General features: G+C 41.0%; 1 protein-coding gene across 2 annotated transcripts in view; it reads right to left on the bottom strand.

The window, feature by feature from the left end:
- Positions 1-22,155, bottom strand: part of ACSS2 (acyl-CoA synthetase short chain family member 2) — a 57,995-nt gene that overhangs the window by 14,557 nt on the left and 21,283 nt on the right. Inside the window, exons 3-9 of one of the 2 annotated variants that reach the window (XM_054979167.1) lie at positions 19,507-19,598; positions 16,453-16,556; positions 15,523-15,595; positions 14,382-14,457; positions 11,602-11,716; positions 7,350-7,388; positions 839-976 (exon numbers count right to left, since the gene is read on the bottom strand). In XM_054979167.1, the coding sequence (XP_054835142.1) occupies positions 839-976; positions 7,350-7,388; positions 11,602-11,716; positions 14,382-14,457; positions 15,523-15,595; positions 16,453-16,556; positions 19,507-19,598 (637 nt within the window). The remainder of the gene's footprint in view (positions 1-838; positions 977-7,349; positions 7,389-11,601; positions 11,717-14,381; positions 14,458-15,522; positions 15,596-16,452; positions 16,557-19,506; positions 19,599-22,155) is intronic. The other variant, XM_054979168.1, reaches the window with a different exon arrangement.

Below are 22,155 nucleotides of genomic sequence, written 5' to 3'. Positions count from 1 at the left end.
AACATTGTTTCTGTTAGAGATCATTAAAGATCCCCCTTCTTGACACACCCAAATTTTACCAATTTTTCTTCACCCTAAGGATAATTACTGATTTATAATTATATGCTATTACTCCTATAAATCTTTTATGAAGATGAACTAGTCCTTTTGAGTGTATATGAAGCTAGAAGTCAACAGCAATGTTGTACAAAAACTGGACTGTTCCCTAGATGTTGAAATAATGTTTTACAGTGTGAGTTACTTTCTCAACGTATGCCCCAGGAAATAAAACTAAGATACTACACTAAAATTATTCAATGGTTACACCTTCAAATAGTTTTTTTTCAACTGCTCTGTGTTAGAATTGCATTTTTAAGAATAAAGTACAAGGACATACCATTTCATTTTATTTCACAGTGATAATAAATTCATTATATTACATCAATTATTTTCAGGGAGAGAGACTAATAAACTGACCTCTGTATAGCATGCAGCAAAGACTTAGGAACTGTTCTGTGTTACCAACAAAGCTTGTACGTAGTTATCCCGGAACAGGTCTGCGGTTTATACTTCACCTAATTGGTAACACTTGGCACACATCACACTACAGAGAAATCGTTGTAAACACATCCTTCCCTGTGATTCCACTGCTACCCCCAGCCCAGCAAAACCGTAAGCAGCAGGAGTCTGAATACAAGTGTACACACAGCAGACAAGGGAGTGGTAAATACAGTGATATATAAAGCCATGTTGAGTCCCTTTGGGGGCAAAAGAGGGCTATAAATATTTCAAGTGAATAAATATGCATGCAAGTCTACCCTTCTACGTTTTGACATTAGCCTAGAATACAGCAACATACCTTTGGTTTCCCTGTTGATCCAGAAGTGTAGAGAATAAACAATTCATCTTCTGCATCACACCAAACAGGCTCACACTCTTTGCTAGCATTTTTCATAATGTCATGCCACCAAATGTCTACTTCTGAATCCCAAGGAATCTGAAAAAAAAACACAGAATAAGAGGCATGATATTTAAAGACAAAGAGAATGTGGAGAAATCACAATGGAACTCTTGCTTCTCAAGTGAAGGCACTTAAAGCTTTGCTTCACAGTTCCTGTTTTTATTTTTAAGAGCAACTTCCCCCTTTATTGGCTGCAAAAACATTACACTCATTAAAGCGCTGTTTCCAGAAAGTGTTTACCTTCAAACCCAATCTGTGTCATCATTGAATGACTATTCTTATTCTTGAAAGTAGTTCTTTTTTCCCTAGATGTAACAAAGGCTGCTTTAGAATATTCAACTGCTTGAGTCTCAAAGGCACTTGAAAGGCATGTAGTTCAGGAGAAAACACGCTTTTTGATATTACTGCTACTGTTTATAATTTATACACACGCTTAACTTACCAAGTTCCTTAAAATGCTTTTGTTTTCCCTCCATCCAAGGAGACAGGATGCTGTTCCTGATGTTTTACAAATGGAGGACTGAGGCTGAGATACAAACTTAAATTTAAATTTAGTTTAGAATATGTATCAGCTTTTGGTTGCTTCAAATGGAAAATAGAAAATTGGTATATATTCCTACGAATTAGTTTTTTTCCCCTCTTTTTTCATGATTTTTAAATTTTTTGTTTTTTTATTGTTATCTAGTTTTTTCATGTCCTTTATATTGTTTGTTTTGTAATGATGTTGAAAATTTCAATAAAAGGCATTTTTAAAAAAAGATACAAAGTTGCCCAAGGTCAAGAATGAGCCCATGGCAGAAGTGCTTGAGAACAATAACTCTTTCACAACAGTCCTATGCTTTAACAATTGCCCTAAATCTACATTGTTTCTTCTAGTGAATATAAAGAGAAGTTAACATGAGCTCCTAGTATTAGAAAATATTCATTTCCAACCTGCTGAATTCGCATCATTTGAAAGCCATTCCATTTTTATTTGTATCTTAGGACTTTCAAGAACACAGATAATCTTGAAGAACAGATCAAAATTGTAAGTGAATATTAATAAATGGTTTGGGTGCCTTTGAGGTGTTCCTATCAATCCAGCCAAGGCAGCTGAGCTTCTCCCACACTGAAACCAGCATCATCCACACTTACTTCATTTTCAATGTTCTGTGCATACAGTGAGGCCATGTTGAAAAATCAAGTACTTCTGTGATATGTAAGTAAGCGTAAGGCCACTTGGAGATTCTACTGGCAGAGGTAAGATTCAAACCAAGGTCCCTGATTTTTAGCTCACTTTCTTAGCCACTTTTTCTACCAACTCACTCCTAAGAGCATCTTCCAAGCATGCCAAGAACTCCAACATGCGTGTTTGCAACAAATACTTCTCACACAGGGCCATGAAGACATGCAATTAGTGGTTTTTATACTTAATGTTCACACATAAATATCTGATCATTTTAGTGCTTGTTCTATATTAAATTTAAAATGCAAAATAAGCAAGTATACCAATTATAATTATACTATTATACTATACTATTATAATTATACTAATTACAATGCTTCTATTGGGCCTGCAAGTGCTCAATAAGCGGCCCGTCCCTACATAAATCTCACCCATCATCACGGCATTGAAGAGAATATTTCAGCAAAACAGCTCTCTGAAAGCCCAGTGGCACTCTGGAAGAGGAGATGGTAGCTAGCTACATTAATCTATGTGCTTCTTCACCAGCAAGCCCATCACTATTCCTTGCCTAGTTGCCCAGAGACAGCAACTCCCCTATCCCAGACAAGATATACACATAAAAGTATCCTGTAAGCAGCTCATGGTTCACCATGTTCACCATAGTGCACATCGACTTCCTGATCCTGAACACAGTACTGAAAATTAAGCAACCTTTGTTTAATAGGGCTTACTTCCAAGTAATGTATTTTAGTTAAAGACCCCAGGAGGGCAGACATTGCAGAAAACACACTGCAATGGAAATTTCCACCGTACTGCTCAGCAGCCACATAAGCAGAAAAGTAGGCACACTACTTTCAATTTCAGCCTGCAGCGTGCTTTGGGGTAAATACTTTTATTTTTAAAATATACTGCCTTTCTGCCACAATGAAGACAGTAATTACAACAGCAATGCCTGGAGGAGAGGGAAATCTAGATAGCAAACAGGAGGGACTTCATCCGGCGCCTAAAAGAGGGGTGAACATCCTTCAGAAGTGAATTTCATAGGTAGGGCACAGAAAACTATCTTATTCCTAAAGGTGGAAGGTCCCCCAAGGAAGACTTCCAATTACTATCTTGATAGATAGGTAGGCTCATATATGTAAAGATGGTTCTTCAGACTCCCTGTGGTTAAGAGTGGCAGGACTCTAATCTGGAGAACCGGGTTTGATTCCCCACTCCTCCGCTTGAAGCCAGCTGGGTGACCTTGGGTCAGTCACAGCTTCTAGGAGCTCTCTCAGCCTCCACCCACCTCACAGGGTGATTGTTGTGAGGATAAATATAACACACTTTGTAAACCACTCTGAGTGGGCATTAAGTTGTCCTGAAGGGCAGAATATAAATCAAATGTTGTTGTTATTCTCAAACTGTTACAGCATCAAAGTTTAAAACTTTGTGCCTGGAGACAACTGAAACAGAAAGAGCACCAATAAAGTATGATCATTGTGTCAATAACTTTGCCTGCATATTCTGAACTAATTCTGAAGACTTTCCAAAGGCAGCCCTACATATAAAGCATCAGTACTCTAGCATGGGTAGCTGTGACACAAATCATCCATTTCTGAAGAGGGCCACACTGGTGTATCATCTAAAGCTGACACAAGATGGTCTGAGTTAGAGGCTGCTGATGCACCCATAAGCAGTTTTCTCCTTGCAACATGCTCACTGCATATAATAGTGTGCCCAACATGCATTAATCTATACACTGTGCCAATGGAACAGTCACTCTGGATTCTTGGATTCATCAAAATCAAGCAACTCCTGGTTAAGACAGGTTCAGCTACACATTCAGCTCTACAGAAGTCTAGAATTGTTATGCAGAGGCGAGCAATGGCAGATCACCTCTGAATGTCTCTTGCCTTGAAAACCCCTATGAGATCGCCACAAGTCGGCTGTGACTTGATGGCAAAAAAAAGCTAATGTTACATAATTTGCAATAAGGAAGGCTAGATATATGGCCTGAGCTTCTCTCTTCCATTTTCCCACTTACAAGGCCTCACTCTCACCTAACCCATTTTCTGTAAGGCTTTAAGTTTGCATGCTTTGTCCCACATTACACCAATTTCATCCTTGCTGTGCATATTTTGCTTGTGATGATTCCTCCTCACACTTCAACCATTTCAGGCTCTTAGTAAATATCTACTGCTTTAAATTTATTACACTGACCTTCAAGCCCACTCCCACCCACCCCCAAGACAGGCAGGCAATTATTTCTATTCTGCAGACAGAGAAATAGACGACTGTGCATACAAAAACAATGCAAAAGACCCACCAACAGCCAGGACAGACACAAAACACAAGGCAAGTGGGTAAGACCATGTGCTCTGCCCTGCCCCCCCAGCATGCCAGAAACAAGTTAAGTATCACTTCCCTGAACAAATTAGTAACTCCATTCAGCTGCCTGTTTTTATGTATATATTCTCTCAATACCCAGCAAACAAAAGTGTGCACATGTACTGGCATTATAGCCGAATGAGTTGTAAAGCAGTCATCTCAAAATTTAAACCTCATGCCCAGGTTTTTGGCCAGCACATGATGAACCACGTATATTTCCATCCCATCACTAAGCTCATCTTAAACTGAATACAGATGCACACTAAAGTGACAGTTTATAGCATGTTCTTTGATCCTTTCTTCAAACCTGAATCTGACAGACATTCCTGCAGGAAATCAAGCAATGATTGCAGTTCTTCATTTGCCCCCTCAGTGGCTCCATCATTCACTATTCCTGCATCTCCCACTCCCAAATTTGGGGGAAAGCTTTCGCGCAGCCAAAAGTGTGCATGGATTGAGAGAAGCAAGAACAAGAGACAGAGCATGTAGTCGTATACTATGGACTAAATGAGGATTCTGACACATGATGAAGCAATCCCATCAACGATATACCACCATGTAACTAACATTTCTTTGTGTGTCAACAAGTCATAAAAATGATGCAGAACAAAAGCAACTATGAACACACTAAAAGTCTGCTTATCAAGATATGATCTCACTTTCAACTTGGAAAAGTGATCATTATATTATTATTTGTGATGTACATTAACATGTTAACTTTTAGAAATTAACATAGCAAAGTAAACTTTGTTTCCTTTTGACAAGTACAGAATGATATGGTCCCAGTTCTCACTGGATGTAAAAAATCTTCTTTGAAAATCCCAGCCCAAGGAGTCAAATTAAAAACGTTATCTTTTCCAAAGGGCTGACATGGAATGTTTGTACAAGAGCAGCAGCAGGACTCGTGCAACCAAGAACAGGATATCCTCACGCAGGCTTCTGTGGGGTTCCCTCTCCCTTTGAAGCCCAACCCTCATTACTAATGCTTGTAAACTTTTGGAAAGAAGCCATATAACTACCTCCCTGAAAGCTTACAGGTATAGCACTCTCTTTTTACACTAACTATAGAATTTACAGGTTATAAAAGTCCTGCCCCAGTTACTCACTCCCTAAGGTGAACAATAATGAAAGGCTGATGGTCAAAACTGGCATACTAGCATTCTCTTATATCACATGTACAGAAGGTCTGTAAATTGACATTTGACTAGCATTTCAACACCCCTTTTTTCCAGTGTCGTGCATAAGCAGGAAGACTGTCCCTCGGGAAGGGAGGGGGAAGGCAGACAGCCCAAATCACTATCCAATTGGTGCAGAGGCAGCTGACCTGGCACAGATGACTGTGTGGCACGGGCAGAATGGGATGTGCATGTGCATGGAGCTTGGACTGAAAGGGCAACATATAGTTGAGCAACAGAACCTTGCATTAGTGGTGGCACACTGGTGGTTGACCTTGGGGTTGAAGTCCAACATACAAAACAAGCAGTAGCAACTGACACACTCATCACCATTATCCCTTTCTCATTATCCTCCTCTTCCGCTATAAAGTCTTCTCTTTACTCCTTATTCTCATTTTTCAGGAATCTTTTTATGGGGGCGGGGACAGTTGGCTGCATTAATGTACCAAGGAAACAGAATTACTTAAATAGTTTCTGGGGGGGTAGCCATGTTAGTCTGTAGTAACAGAACAAAATTCAAGTCCAGTAATACCTTAAAGATGAATAACAGTTTTCATGGTATGAGCTCAGTTTGTCAGATACAAAAAAAGAGGCTTTTAAAATGATAAAAGAAACTACACATTTACAGGTAGATTGTTCCCCAGGTCTGGCTGAAGCCAGTTCACAGATCTCCATGCTTGTCTGTAGGACTTGTAGATCTGTGTGTGGTCTAGCAAGGTTGCAAGCATTCTCCATGCCATGCATGTCTATGCTGACTTTCTACATTCCTGCTGAGCCTGCATACATTGGATGGCTTTTCAAGGAGCCCCAATAATACCTGAAGTCCTATCACCCACACTTGAGAGCTGTAAAGATATCACCCTCTCTCTTTCTCCAGACAGGCACAGAATTACATGTCCAGAAAAACAATCGGAAAAAAGACTATCTATAAATGGTTTAACATGCCTTAATAAGAGAACTCTGAATAGAAAAGCCAATGGGAAAAGTTAGTACTGTACGTTGAAAGATGATTTAATTTAACTTAACTTTATAGAAGCTTAGCACCGGCAATCATTTTGATTGGATTAAAGCTTTGCCCGCTAAGCGCTGGAAAGAGTATATAATACATAAGTCTAGAGCCACATTTCACCCTGTTACCAGCAAGACTCTGCCATTTTTGTATAATGCCCACAAAAGCAGAGCTGCCAGGACGGAAGCACCAGAATGCCTTGTTCACGGGCTCATAAGAGCTGTTTTGACTAAAGAAATAGATTCAAGTACGGGACTCCCAAGAGATTCAGCATGAGCATGCTGTGCATTATGCCTCTTCATTTCAAGCAGCTCCAGCTATAGTTGAAGAGACATTACCACTTACACTCAAACGCCCCCAAAGCGCACACCTTACATATGTGAATTTCAAAGCTGATTTAAGTTTTTAGATTAACAAGAAGATAATCTAAAAAAAAGGAAGTGTTAGCACTACAACAAAGTCACTGTCCCTCCACAACAATCCCAGGGCAATGCTTGTATCCTGCCAAGCCCTTCCACTCTTTGGGACAGTGATGTCTATAACTACCATGCAACTGCTGGAAACGTGGTTAGAAGCGCACACGTTACCGTGCAGAGGGTGAAAGAGTGAGCGCAGTTAAGAGAGAGGTGCAGAAAGGGGCAAGCAGAGGAGAGGAATGTTGAGATAAAGTTTCTGCTACACAGTAAATACCTTGGGGTGGACTTTCTTTGAGCTCTCAGCCTTTTTTTCCTGTTAAAAATCCACAAAGAGGATATAAGATTTGAGAAGCGAAAAAGTTGCATTGGGCACCTACTCAACTTTATGTTAAAATGGCATGGGATTAGGTTATGCAGCTACAAAGGCCCAACAGGGAGTGCATTAGACGGTTGCAAAAGCTCTTCTTCCAGGAAGCCAGAACAGCAAAGCAGGGTTTGGGCCAGAGACAGTCTCTGTTGAATGCCTCTCTCTTCTCTTCAGCATTTTCCTCCTGCATACAGAAGCCAGAGCCAGCTGCAGTTGGGCCACTATTTTGGAGATTAAGCAAGAGCACAGGAATATTTCCTAATTAACCAATTAGTCTCTGAATGGAGCTGCCTGCACAAGACCAAAAGGCATGATCAATGGGGAACTAAAGGCTAAGGGAAGGAACACAGGTAGTGATGCTAACGAGTAATCAAAAGCCCTTATCAGCACAGATATTCACTGTGCATTTTTGCACATTGCATTATTCTGCCATGTAACTTCCCACTATTTCCTTAATCAAAGCTCTTATCTTAAGTTAGAAATGCAAACTAGTTACTTCCATGAGTGTATCTTCTGGCATACATCCCTCTTTATTATCAGACTTTATCTGGAATGTCCGGGTACCAGTGAGACAGCGACAACCGGCAGGCTGTATGGCCCAGCGGACTGGGAGATAATCCTGTTCACTCCTGCCCACTCGGTTAAACAGCCCTGGGTTTCCCTGGAATGCCCAGATAGTCCTCCTGCAGTGATGGTTAGGAATGCTTCTCCCCAACTCATACTCCACTTCCTTGATTTACACTTTGTAACCAGAAGAACCAAAGCCACAACAAGAGTAAAGGCTTACCACTGGGGCTGAGAGTGCTGGGTGAATATGCATACATTTTAACACCCTACAAGCCACAAGGTGTAGAGTGGTGACATGTAAGTGTCAATACACCATTCTTTAGTAGTGCAAACAGGGGAGGATATTCTTTCTAGCTGCTCCTCAGCACAACACCATACACTAAAAAATGAAAGGCTTCTGGAAATGTTTAAGTCAGTTATGGCAGTGTGGCTGAAAGGAAGACAAATTACACTCGTGCAATAATTTCTTTCCAAGAAAAATTCCTGTACAAGCTGTAAGAAATCTTACAAGAACTGCCACTTTAAAACACAACCAACATCTTCAATTTCACACATTTCTAACAGGTGCAAGAAGAACATGGGGAGGGGGGTTGTAAAAAAGAGATGGGACCAATAGGACTTTTGAAAGCCAACTGATTTTTTTACTACATTTACCCCTTTGATTTGCTGGACAAGAAGACAGTAAGGAACAGATGAGAGATTAAATGTAATGGACAGCTTCATGTGAGGAAGCAAGTGTCCAAGAAGAGACTGCATCTGTGGAACAAAAATGACATGGACTGGTTTTCCTGCAGCTCCATCCAATGATGCATTCTAGTTTGGATTGCCAGCCTCCAGGTGGTGGCTGGAGATCTCTCAGGATTAGGACTGTTCTCCAGGCCACAGAGATCAATTCCCCTGGAGAAAATGACAGCTTTGGAGAGCGGTACCTCCCCTCTCCAGGTTCCACCCCCTAAATCTCCAGGAATTTCCCAACCTGAGGCTAGCAACAGTTGTACTAGTGTAACATTCAGAAGCCTGGCATTACATGTACAGGGCCCATCGCACAGGTCCTCTCACATGATCATCACCAGTCTCAACTGCTTGGCAACAGAATGAGGAAAACCTGCGGAACTGGCCCTAGACTTTTAACTGTTACAGCAGCACTATAGGATGAAGCCATGGAATAAGTGGCTCCCATGCTGCCGCTGTTGTAACCTACAAAGGGAACTGCTATGAGGCTTATAATAGGATACTTTAATGTAATGAACAGACAAAAGGAAATACTTCTTTGCTCAACAAGCAAGTGACAGCCATGAGCATAGATAGGGGTTTAGAAGGTGGTTAGATTCATGGATAATAAGCCCATTATGGTCATGGGGAGTAAAGGGAACTTCCATACTCAGAGGCAATAACCCTCTGAGACCTAGAGCTAGAGGCAGTATCAGGAGGAGAGCGAGGAGACAACATCAGGAAGTCTAGGCCTCTAGGCCCTGCTTGTTGGCCCTCCAGGGAAACTGGTTGGCTGTTGTGTGAGACAGGATGCTGGACTCTTACGTTCTTATGAATTTGGCCAGCTGGCACTTACTGAGACAGCATGCTTGTGTGTAGATAGTACTATGTCCCAGAGCAGGTGGGGCTTGCATGATGTAGTGTTCCTTCACAAAATTACTTCCCAATACATAGAAAAGTAGAGTGTCAAGGAGAAGTCTGATGCTTTTAGTATGGAGAAGTGTTCAGTCACGTGAACCCTCTACCACTTCAGGGAGAATGAGCCAAAGTTATCAACACAAACTCGCTGATCAACTCTTGCTTCAAGAATTGCTCACCATGGGCACTATTGTATACAACAGTGTACAACAGTGCGGAAGGCTCTCTAGAAGAGGATTACTTGGTTGTGAATATACCACTCTATATGAACAGTCTCTTGAGCCTGCTCTGAAAACATCTGTTCTCAAGGAAACTGCCAAAAACACACATCCTCTAAATTATTCCCTTGGAGCTATGATAGAAGAAACTAGTTAGCACTGGGCATTAACAAAACAGCACTGAGACTAGAAGGGTAGATGATTGAGAAACTGATTAGTTTGTAGGAGGAAATGTTGATATAGGCCATGACACATTTATATGATAAAAGGAACGGTCACAAGCAACAGAAAGCACTGTGGAAAACCTGAATGGTAATGGAGAGAGTTGTTACCAAGAAAATTTACACCACAAGGTTCCAATTCCACTAACAAAAGGAGCAACTTTATTAGAGCTATGCTCATTAGAGCTCACAGTTTTTCAACCGTAGCAGAAGATCCACACAAACATAATGGAGGCAGGTAGCATTGCTGTACTGGAAATGCCTGTTCTTTGCACACATCTATCCCTTTTATTCTTTTGTGGGAGTCACAGTGCTGGAGAAGGGAAAGAATACATCCTGGAAGGAAAAAGTAAATAAACAGATGCGTGTGCACGCACACAGAAATGTATATGTAAATACAGTTTGCATTTTGCAAACATTGACATATCCCCAGTCTCAGCTTAAAACTGGCCCAGCTGACTGGCAGAGAAACTCCTACACCTTTCCATGATATCATACAGTTGGCCTGGCTTGCTGTTTGGCCAATGCTTCCTGCTCTCATGAAATAAGATTTCAGCTCCCAAGTTCTAAGCAAGGAAGGTGAAAATTGCCCTCTTAAGCTGTACATGGGGCTGCCCTTGAAGACAGTCTGAAAGCTACAGGCTAGAACTTAGATGATAGCAACCAGAAAAGGGGCCTTCTTGGTCATGATCCCCAAACTCCCTCCTCAGGGAGATACATCTGTCTTTTTGTCTTCCACCAGCAGGTGAAGACTTTTTTTGGCATACCCCCAGTAACTTATTGGTCCTCCTCCTTGGTTGCTTTGTGTATGTTTTTATGTCTATATGTTTTTAATGGAATTTTTTTATACATACACTCACAGACATGTCCATTTTAAACGTTGCTTTAATGTTTAAAATGTCTTAATGTTCTGATATTTGGAGACTCTGTTTGGGTGGAACAGTGATACAGAAATTAGATGATTGATAGATACCCAATTTTTAGCTTTCCTTTTGTTTTGTTAAGTAACTCAGTTTTGATGATTTTTTGATATTTGATAATTATATCAGTTTTGATACAAGTGAAATGTATATCTTGTAGACACACTTTAAAACTTTAAATATGTTTTGGGGATATGAGAAAATTGCAGACTGGCATGTTTGCCACCATGCTTTCTTTTAAAAAGGCGATGTGAGACATCTTGTGATACAGTATGGAGGTATTCACCCTAGAAAAAAAAACCCCAAAATAAGCAAAGCCAAAATCCAGTTTGTCTCCTGTCATCAGTAATATTACAGGCTCAGACCAGCAGGTGCTTCAAAGAATTACACAACCACATTACACACAGCAATCTCAGTAACAATGCAAGGGCTAGTTAAGAGCTGCATTTCAAAAGTAATACCAAATTGCTACTTGATGGCCAAGTTGATGAAGGCATATCCTTGAGGAAAGATATAAGAATTCACCACTGTAAGAAGAATTAGAAGTGTATAGCCTCTCTCAAAAGATCCTAAATAGATCTTTTGAACAATTAAAGTAACGTACCTGCACACTTTGACAGAGTCTCTTAAGAGGTGGAGATTTGCTGCTGGGCCCATCTGATAACAGCTCTTCCCTCCCTAAATGCTTGACCACAATGCACCTTCGCAGAGGAGCATCTCTAAACAAGGGGAGGAAAAGTGAAGTCATTAGCTTAAACCACAGATATGAAAACCATGGACTAAGATGCAAGAATTAAGGAGAAGAATCTGGTTCAAACGAACTTCAATCTGTAAGCCTGTGGGCACCTTTGGAATTCTGACACAGGGTGGTGGACGCAACCACAAAATGGCTACCACAAGAGGTGGAGTCAACCACAAAATGTCAGGGAATGAGGTCATGGACAACTCTTAATAGTAACTATTCAACATTTCAGGCAGAAGCTCTGTAAAAAGATGCCTTTCTAAGTGAACCATTTTGGTGTAGTGGTTAAGAGCAGTGGGATTCTAATCTGGAGAACCAGGTTTGATTCCCCATTCCTCTGCTTCAAGCCAGCTGGGTGACCTTGGGTCAGTCACAGCTCTTCTAGAGCTCTTTCAGCCCCATCCACCTCACAGGGTGATTTTTGTTGTGGGGATAATAACATACTTTGTAAATGGCTCTGAGTGGGCGTTAAATTGTCCTGAATCTGATATAAATCAGATATTATTATTATTTTCTTGCATACACTTTCAGTCATGCAGTGAAGATACTTGTGCTGTAGTTGCAGCTGCTGCCAAAAGCCATTATTTTTAAAAACTGCACAGGCACCAGGAACTGTGTCAGCAGGCACCATGACACCATGTTGGGGACCCTTAAACTACGGTATTAAGAAGTCAAGAAGTTCTTGTACTACAAAGAACATGTGTTTACTCGACTAATTTGCTAACGCTCTTCCAGCTTTACTTAGCAGACACTACAGGCTGCACCAGTATACACAACTGAAGGAGAGCAATTATAAGGCAGCATGGAAGTCAGAGTCTCACTGCATGCACTGGCATTCCTAATCAGTGTGACTGAATGCCCCAATCCTGCAGAGATCAATATCCACTTCCCAAGTTCTTAAGAGCTCATGAAAATTTTTTGCTACACCCACCCTAAAAGAGGACACAACATTTCAAGACTTCAGCAACTTCCTGAAAATGAACCCTTGTTGGCCCTCTGCAGGTTTACTAAATATATGAACAGTTTGCCATTTTTATCCAATCCTTTTTCAAGTGGGGAAAAGAGCATCCCAAATCAGGAAGGGGAGGTAAGCTCTGTCAGCTTGAATTCAGACTCTTCCAAAACCACAGTCTGGTAGCAGAAGAACAAAAAGTATGCATAGATATGAGACTATGAATTCCATCCAAAGCATTACCAGCTGAGGTTATAAGATGATGGGGCTGGAAAAAACTACCAAATAATAGGCAAAATGTGCCGCAGTTTCCCCTTCCACCCAAATCATTGGGAAATCCTTCTCTTGTCTAAAGTGAAGAAATGAGTTTTTACAGAAACAAAAAATGTGTATGTTAAAAACATTTAATCAACATGATAAGGGCAAGGAGTTGATAATGATAACAAATGAAAGTCTGGGTAACTAAGGGTTTTGGGGGAGTGTTAGTAGTTGTATTACAATAATTTTTTCAAGGCATTAGTAGTCATCTCAACATCACAGCAAACCGTATTTCACATGAGTAATAGTTTAGAATCTACGCCAGGGGGTTCAGTCTTCCAGACAGTCAAGCATGCTGAGGTTTAGAACCAGTCTGTTCCTATTTTCCATCTGTTCAGCATGCCTATCTTTAGGTGCAGTGGCCTCCAGATGACAGATGTAACTCTGGTTTGTCAATTAAGCCATAATAGCAAGCTATACTTTGTTAAAACTGTGGCTCACAAAGCCCCGTCCCACATGGATTCTGATTCTGGTTTGCTAGCTAATCACAAACCATGGTTTGTAAATTCATACATCATACTAAGTTAAAGTTCCTTAGCCATGGTTTGGGGTAGTCTTGCCAAGTGCTCACAGTGGGTGGGCAATTCCCCAAGGAAGCCCCCCCCCCAAGCCATTGCCTCTTGGCCAGCAGGAGAAATAGTGCAGGGCAGAAATGATGCCAGGCTATGTGCCAACATCAAGTTCAGGCAAAAACCTGGATGTGACATCAGAGGGTAGCCCAATGTAATGTCCACCCCTTGCCCTGCCCTCAAAGCTCCATGGCACCACTAATTTGACTCCACTGCCTGGCACCACTAATTTGAATCGAGCCATTCTAAGTCAAATTCTAATTCACATTTTACCTCTGTATAGTTTTTATATGGGGGCATGTTTAATTTCCTATCCTAATTGTTAACAAGATTCTGTGCTAGAATGCTACTTACTTCCTGTTTTACAAGCAGCTAACTAAATTGATTTTTAAAAACTGCCTACAAACTATTAATCTGCCCTGACCTGGCCCAGGCTAGCCTGATTTAGTCAGATCTAAGAAGCTAAGCAGAGCTGGCCCTGGTTAGTACTTGGACAGGAGACCTCCAAGGAAATTCATAGTTGCTAAGCAGAGGCAGGCAATGGCAAACTACCTCTGAACTTCTCTTGCCTTGAAAACTCTACAGGGTTCTCATAAATTAGCTGCGATTTGACAGTACTTTCCACCACCATACAGACAATTAGTACAGTTACAGGTGCTTTCTAAAGAACCTCGTCCCAAGAGGAACTTTTTCAGCTTTTCCAACACTAAGCTATGACATTTCAAAGATCACAATTACGGATATTTACATCCGTACAGAAGCAAAAGTTTCCAACAGGAATCACTTCATTCCAGTGGACTTACTTGTCTTTACATTTCTGCAAGGCTTCATCTGCTATCTGCTTCAGGTTAATCAGTTTATCACCTCTATAAAAGGCATCTACAAAACAGTAAGTAAATCATTAAACTGGCTTGCCAGGATAGCTTGCAAACCCTTGAAGGTCATTAGAAGAAAGGAACAGATTAATGAAAAAAAGGATTGGAAACAATGCAATTAAGTTGAAGGAAAGTTTGCTGAAATATAGACCAATCAAAATAACAATAGATGCCTCTAAGAAACACAGCGAAATCTCATCCTTGGCAGGGGCTCAAGTTAAGAGTAAGCAATACTTGGAATATTCTTTAGGGAACAACCAGAAAACTGCATGACCCAACAACTCTTTGCCATGCAGTGGTTCTTTAAAACAGTCATCATTAGGACACAGTAATATGGAGCAACTGGCAAGGGACTAATATGTAAGCTCTAGAAAAACTATTACAAAACTAAAAGGTACAGTTGCAACTGCCAAGTTACTAGATGTCATAAGAATGCTACAATTTTTTTTTTGCATGGCAGCAAAATGGAATGTCAAACTTCACTATCAAAGCACCATTTTAAGGAAAACAGATATGCAATTTCCAATACATGTTGGTAATAAACATCTGACAGCGTTCATTGAACAAAGCGGCAGGATGCTGTTTTAATACAACTCCACCAATGACTACCAACAGCTTCTATACAATATTTAAAATTGCTTATATATTAACAATATTGAAGCTGGGTCAGCAGGAGGTTTGGGAAGAGAAGTACAATTCAGCACTTCAGGTCCGGAATGAGGGCAAAGGTGCCATCCTTTAATTATCCGTTTCTTCTTTTCCAACACATGAACCTCTGAATAATATAATTCACTAGCACTGACAAGGATTTGCTTGTCCCCAAAAGCAAAACAGAGATCTACAAGTTGATCAATGGCTGCCATTATTTGACCTGTATATTGTTAGGGACTTGAATTGCACCCTGATTGAGTCAATCTGGGTAAAAAACAGGGTTTAAACATTCTACATCAAGAACTCCTTCCTCTTCCCCCAAATAAAGTACAGTGGCCTGAATGCATTTTTCCTCATTAATGATTGATCCTGTTGCATGAAATATTTTGATATCCAGATTTAGAGAAAGACTTTTTACCTGCAGTAATGAGAAGAGAACAGCGAGAATCAAGGATCCTCTCACAAAGGGACTCTGCCGAAAAACCTGCAAACTGACAAGACAACACTGAAATGAAAACATCTTTAATTATACTTGCAACAGGGACACTTTAAAAGAATGCCAACATTCCAGATTGACTAGTGATTTTCAAACTGTGTTTTGGGGTACCTTAAGGTTTTTTGGAAGTTTATCAGGCATTTCTCACTGCAAAATTCAGAACTGAAGAACAATCTTCCCTGAAAGGCCACTTACTAGGACTAGTATTTACCCACCCCTAACTCCAATTTCCCATCTATGAGGAGCTGGAGAAACAATGGCCTCTACATAGAGATGCTTTAGACATTTCTATGGTAAAGACCACAGAGACTAAGGAGGCAGCCCTGAGCATCACGCAGAAGAGACACAATAGCCTTTCCAAACTCCACCATCTCCAGGCACTGCCTCCCAAATCTTTCAGCATTTGTTGAGAGTGTTTTGGGAACTCTACTGAATACCCATAACTGTCAATCATCTCCTGCAACATATATAGCCTGGCCAGCAGCCTTTATGTACCAGGCAGTGAATCTTAGAATACTTTCCAAAATACTCTGCAATGCTCAGGGTTTTTAGGAAATCCAGACATGGGTTCAAATAAGGCAACAGGAAAAGGATTCCCTACTGGTACCAACTCTGAAAACCAATAGACTACCCAAACCCCTGAGGCTCTCTGTGGCAAAGTAAAATGGTTACTCTAGCATCTGCTCAGCTAAAAGGAAGACTCCATGCAACAAACAAACCCTCAAAACAAATCAAAGATACATCAGACCAAGGAACCAGCTTTATGCCAGCAGTTATCTACTACAATTGCTGACCATTTCAATACGTAGTTTATAACAGAATTGACACCGTAAGTAAATTACCCCTTCCTACCACGATGGAATGAAGTGCTCCAATTCTGGCACAGGCAAGCATAGCTATCACCAGTTCAATAATCATCGGCATGTAGATAGAAACTCTGTCTCCTTTCTTCACGCCTGAAGAAGATAAAGAGATGGTGTTTCTCAGGCTGCTCAGCTGACACCATTCCACCAATCAACCACACTGTTCTGAGCCTATTTCAACAGACCGACTAAAACCAAAACAGCATAGCATCAAGAACAAGTTCAAAATCACAAGCTACCAATTTAAACAGTGAATTTACATAAATGATAATTTTAAAAAATCCAGGAAAAGGGGTTCTGCTGGAAATGTAAATGAAGAGAAAACATGATATTGAAATCTTCAGTCTGCTTTTGATATTTTAGAATCACAAGCCAAGAATCAGCAAACTGAAGTGTCTCGCCTTTAAAGCACTTTGCAAACACTAATGAATTAAAGCTAATGGCCCCAGTAGCAAGTAAATCATATTATCCCTATTATGGAGCCAGACTCATTTGTGACTTTCAAAATGACCATGGCTACATACAGGTACTTCGCTATTTTAAAAAGTTACAGGATATTATCAGCAAAGATTCTTTCATTGGTCAGTTATGTACAACAACATCCAGTGTTGTTTAACAGTTAGAGCATCAGCCTTTAGTCAGGGAGACATGGGTTCAAATTAAATCCTGCTCCCATTATGAAGCTCATTGAGAAACCTTCGGCAAGTTATCCTATCTCACTGCTGATTCACGTTACAAAGATGCATTCTAGAGTTCCGTGTTTCCCAGGCACCTGCAGGCCTGATTAAGATTGGGTCATCAGAATGTGGGGAAAGCATCCTTCAGCTCCCCCAACACACACACACACTATTCCCAACCTGAAATTAAAATTAACACACCACCTCTGCAGAGACCAGCTTAAGATGGCTCACAATCAAAATCAAACAAGCCACGGCATACGAACAGCATAAAACAAATAATGAGCAGCCTAAAATGATGTTCATGAACAGTCTCCATGCTACGGTGTTCCATAATTAAAAAGCCTGAATAAAAAGAAATGTTTCAGCCTGGTGACTTAAGGAAAGTAAGGCAGGCCCCAGGTGAGCCTCAAGGTATTTCAACAGTGAGGCATCATCCCTGAAAAAGCCTTGTGGTCGCCATCCTGCTTGCAACAAGGGGCACAGAAAGTAGGGCTTGAAAAGATTATCTTAACTGGCAGTGTGGACAGTACAGCAGGAAAATCCAAGCCATATGCCCATATCCATGCCAACCCCAAGCTATTTAAGGCTTAAAAGGTAAGAACCAGTATTTCAAGCTGTGTCCAGAAACAGTCAACCAGTGCAGATCTCTCAGCACCGCTTGGTAACCACATTTTGGGCCAACGGCTGTTTCTGGACAGTTTTCAAAAGCAGCCCCACATAAAACACATTACAGCAATCTAACTTGAAAGCAATCACAGTATGGGTCAAATGCTACAAACACATGAACACAAGGCATTACAGGTGAATAACTGTTACCTCCCATCAACTCTGCAAACATCTTAAATGCAATGTTTATAATATTTACTACATTTTAACAGCCATTTAATGATATTACTAAACATGTTCTTTGTTATCAGCTGCAAGAATTTTTTAAACAGTTGAAAACCCACTTTGTTTTGGACACTGGCATCACACAGTTCACATATATCTAGGAGCCAGCAAGGTGGAAAAAACATGAAATAAATTGTGCTTTCTATGTCAGCACTGCTTTACTGACACCCATCCACATATTTGTATCTTACTGCATTTCTACTAATAGAAATCACTAAACTATCATACAGCTACACTTCAGTGTTTTGAGAAAATATCTCTTTGCTGTATGCAGAAATAGCAAATTCTTGCTTAAACTCCTTAATGTTTTGTTCTATTACTCCCACTGTCCCTCCACCTCAAAGATTTTTGTGTTTTCTTATGTAGTCTATAACAGAATCTAGGCGTCTCCCCACCACAGTCAATAAATGCTACTCATTTTGTAGGCAAACTTATTGCCAAATTTGCTCAAAACTAGATAAATTCTTGTTATCAACTGCTAACTAAGCAGATGTATGCAAATTCCAAAGAGAGAGAATACTAATTTTAGAGTTTACTAAATGAGTGAGAATCAAAAACAGTGAAGAGGCCAACACTGTTAAGTCCAGAGTCTTAACAGATTAAATACAAAACAGTTAAGAGCAGGACCTGAATTGCAATGTTTGCTAAGGAACAATGTAATAAAGTTGGAATCAGTATTGTAAGACTCTTTTAGTTTTTTTAGTTTAAAATGTCCTAAAGTAGAAGACAAATCTTAATAGGATACTGATGGTGCACCAGTTTGGTGTAGTGGTTAAGAGCGGTGGGACTCTAATCTGGAGAACCAGGTTTGATTCCCCACTCCTCCACTTGAAGCCAGCGGGGTGACCTTGGGTCAGTCACAGCTTCTAGCTCTCAGTCCCACCCACCTCACAGGGTGTTTTCTTGTGGAGATAATAATGGCATGCTTTGTAAATCACTCTGAGTGGGTGTTAAGTCATCCTGAAGGGCGGTATATAAATCAAATGTTATTATTATACTGATGGTATATCGTGTTTTTAAAGGCACAAAAAAGTTAGTTTCCATTGCTACAAGCAAGCATCTTCCAGACAGTATCATATTAGCTGAGGCAATTGAAGTGGAAACCTAACATCATAAATGCAGCACATATTGATGCTGAGACATAAGGGTTCACAAGCTCTGGCTGTTGATCTCCATATTTAGAAAAAAATCTTACAATTATTCTTGAGTTGGGAGAGGGAGCATTATGCAGAGCTGCCAAGACCCCTGGAAGACCTTTAAAGCATAGGATGACAATCTCCCCCACTTTAACTCTCCCTGGGAAGGGAGACGAGAGCTCATCCAAACTGTGGTCCCTTGGAGCACTGCGTAAGTTCAGGAATGATCCCTCTGTCTCTGCCATCCCACCTTCAAGCCTGGGAGGAGGAAAGCAGGCCATCTTGCTCACTGGGATGTTCGTGCCAGTATGATAAGTTTGCGAAAACTCATTTTACCTTGCTCCTGAAGAACATTGGCAAACTGGCAGACTTTACACAGCAACTCATTGTAGGTGATCTTCATGTTATCCCCTGGTTCATTTCCTTCCCTAAAGAAAGTGACACAAGATTATATTATAAACACAAAGCACCTAAGGACAAACTTGTAGTTTTACAGCCTAAATAGTAACTACAGCTCAATACCATCCATATTTTCCTAAGGGTTGCCAGCAACCAAAACCCCACACAGCTTTACAAGGAGGTTTCTTAACCGATATCCTTCACAGAAGGTGAAACAAGGCTGATGCTACCTTAAAGATAAGCAAACGTCTTAATGGAGAGAGAAGAGAAAAGGGCCTCAAATTTACGGAGATGCTTTGAAAAATTCATCCTAGATTTTCAGATGCATATATAGCAAGAGGATTGCAGTAGGGTACATTACTGCTTATTGATGGAGTGCAATTTCTGGGGATTTTGGAGTGACAGGTCGCAAAACATTTTTCACCTATGGTATACAGAAGTTGCTTCACCTGGTTTAGCAAGAATCTTCTACCACCACCTCAACACCCCAAACACAAACATTTTCTGCTGCAATTCACAAGAGCTCTGGAACCAATTTATCACCTATAGTTGGCTTTTAACTAGGAGAGAATCCTAAGATATAAAAGGCAAACTGTGTTGCTAACAACTCACTTTTTATCCCCGCTCAGGCACACTCATGGAAATAAAAAGTGAGTCATCAGCAACAGACTTACCTGGCCGCAAGAGCCCAGAGACTGAGTCCGCGCCCACAGATTCAGCCGGGGCGCAGGGGGAAGATGCCCGTGAATGGGCCACTGCCAGAGCAGCCAGCAGAGCTGAGCCAGTCCCTCCTGGGCTTTGACCACCAGCCTGGGTGCAGGGAGGACATGCGCCAGCCTGAGTGGCCACTAAAGCAGCCAGCAGAGCCATGCCGGTCCCTCCGGGGCCTCAGCTCCTGGCCTACACAGTGCCAGGGACGGCACAGGTCAAACCGAGGGTGGCAGCAGCCGAGGGAACAGCTGGTCACACTGCATCATCACCTTCCAAGTTGCAAACGCTAGCGCAAGTGGCAGCAGAGACAGCAGAAGCCTCGGCATGGAGGGCCGAGCTTGTGGATAGGGTACTAGGTTTTCTAGAGCCCGTTGTTTATACAATGGGCTTGGTTGGTAGTTTAGGAAGAAAGTAATAAACTGGCCACTTAAATCATTTGACAGGTACATTGTATAAGGCATCACATATTAGGTCAAGCTTACAAATAGCTTCTTGAAACTGACTTATACCGAATCAGACCTTTAGTCCATCAGGATACGTATTATCTACTTAGACTGGCAGAGGTGATTCACATCATCTACAATCAGATCCTTTTAAGTGGCGATGCTGGGGATTGAACTTGGGGCCTTCAGCGTGCCAAACAGATGCTTTACTACTGACTACAGCCCCTTCCCTTATGTGAAAAGTAAGCATCATTTTCCAGGTCAGCAAGCAGTAAAAGCTTATGTAAAAGTAGAAATGAATTGGTTTTCAACCTTTGGACTGTCCATATGCCACTTGAGAAGCTGGCCAGTAAAAACTACAGAGCTACTATCTCTTCTATTTGCAATGTTTCCTTATCCTTCAATTGAGTTATATTTTATGTTCAGTGTTCAAACCTTTTAAACTTCAAATGTTTGCTGTCTTGGGAACTCTATTTGGTTATAAAGGTGACATAAAAATGTTTTTAAATAATGAAATATTTTAGGAACAGATAACACTGCATCTCCTAATTGGTACATTACCACTGAAAAAGTGACAGAGACCAGCATCACCCCTTCAAAGATTTTTCCCTACAAAGCTTAACAAGCTTGAGAAGCTGATTACTAGGAGTGGGTGGATAATATGTAGAGGTTTATAAACATATGCAAAGAAAATGGACAGATCTTTTTCTTCTGTTCCCCAGAACTCGTGGGCACCCATGAAGTTGATGGGCAGTAGGTTCACAAGATGAAGTACTTCTTCACTCAAACAGTAATTAACTTGTGAAATTTACAGCCACACAATGGAGTGATATAGTCACTGATTTAGTTGCCTTTAAAAGGAGACTGGACAAATTCATGGAGAATGGGCCCATCAATTAGTATTAATCATGAAAGCTAAATGGAACTTTCATGGTCAGAGGCAGCAACCTTCTGAATATCTGTGCTAGGGACAACAACAGGCTGAGGCTTTGGCCTTCGTTACCTGCTACAAGTCTCTGAGGACACCTGGTTGGCCACTTTGCAGAACAGTATACTGGACTAGATGCCCAGGTCGATTTACCCGAATTAACACGGCTGCTCTTACATTCTTCTATCAAGCTACACGCCTAATATTACTTGCAGCATCAGGGATAAAAGATCAACCCTTGAATATGACTAGTCACAACAACTTCAAATGCTGTCAGCTGGTGGTTTCTAAAATTATTAAGAAATAAAATAGGGGCAACTGAAGGAGCCACAGCTTGGTACACCAGAGCTGGAAATGGCACCTGAATGTAACAACGTGTCGGCATGGGCTGCTCAGCTACATGACATGCAATTATCGAAGGCTACTTAGCAAGCTTCCTCCTGGAGTGTTTCTGTGTGTCTATCTCCCATAAAGCATGACACTGAGGCTTCTCTAAGACATGGC

The sequence above is a fragment of the Eublepharis macularius genome, chromosome 5 (assembly GCF_028583425.1).
Source record: "Eublepharis macularius isolate TG4126 chromosome 5, MPM_Emac_v1.0, whole genome shotgun sequence".
Classification (NCBI taxonomy): Eukaryota; Metazoa; Chordata; class Lepidosauria; order Squamata; family Eublepharidae; genus Eublepharis; species Eublepharis macularius.
The sequence above is the reverse complement of the archived record's forward strand: the minus strand, read 5'-3'. Positions and strand labels throughout refer to the sequence as shown.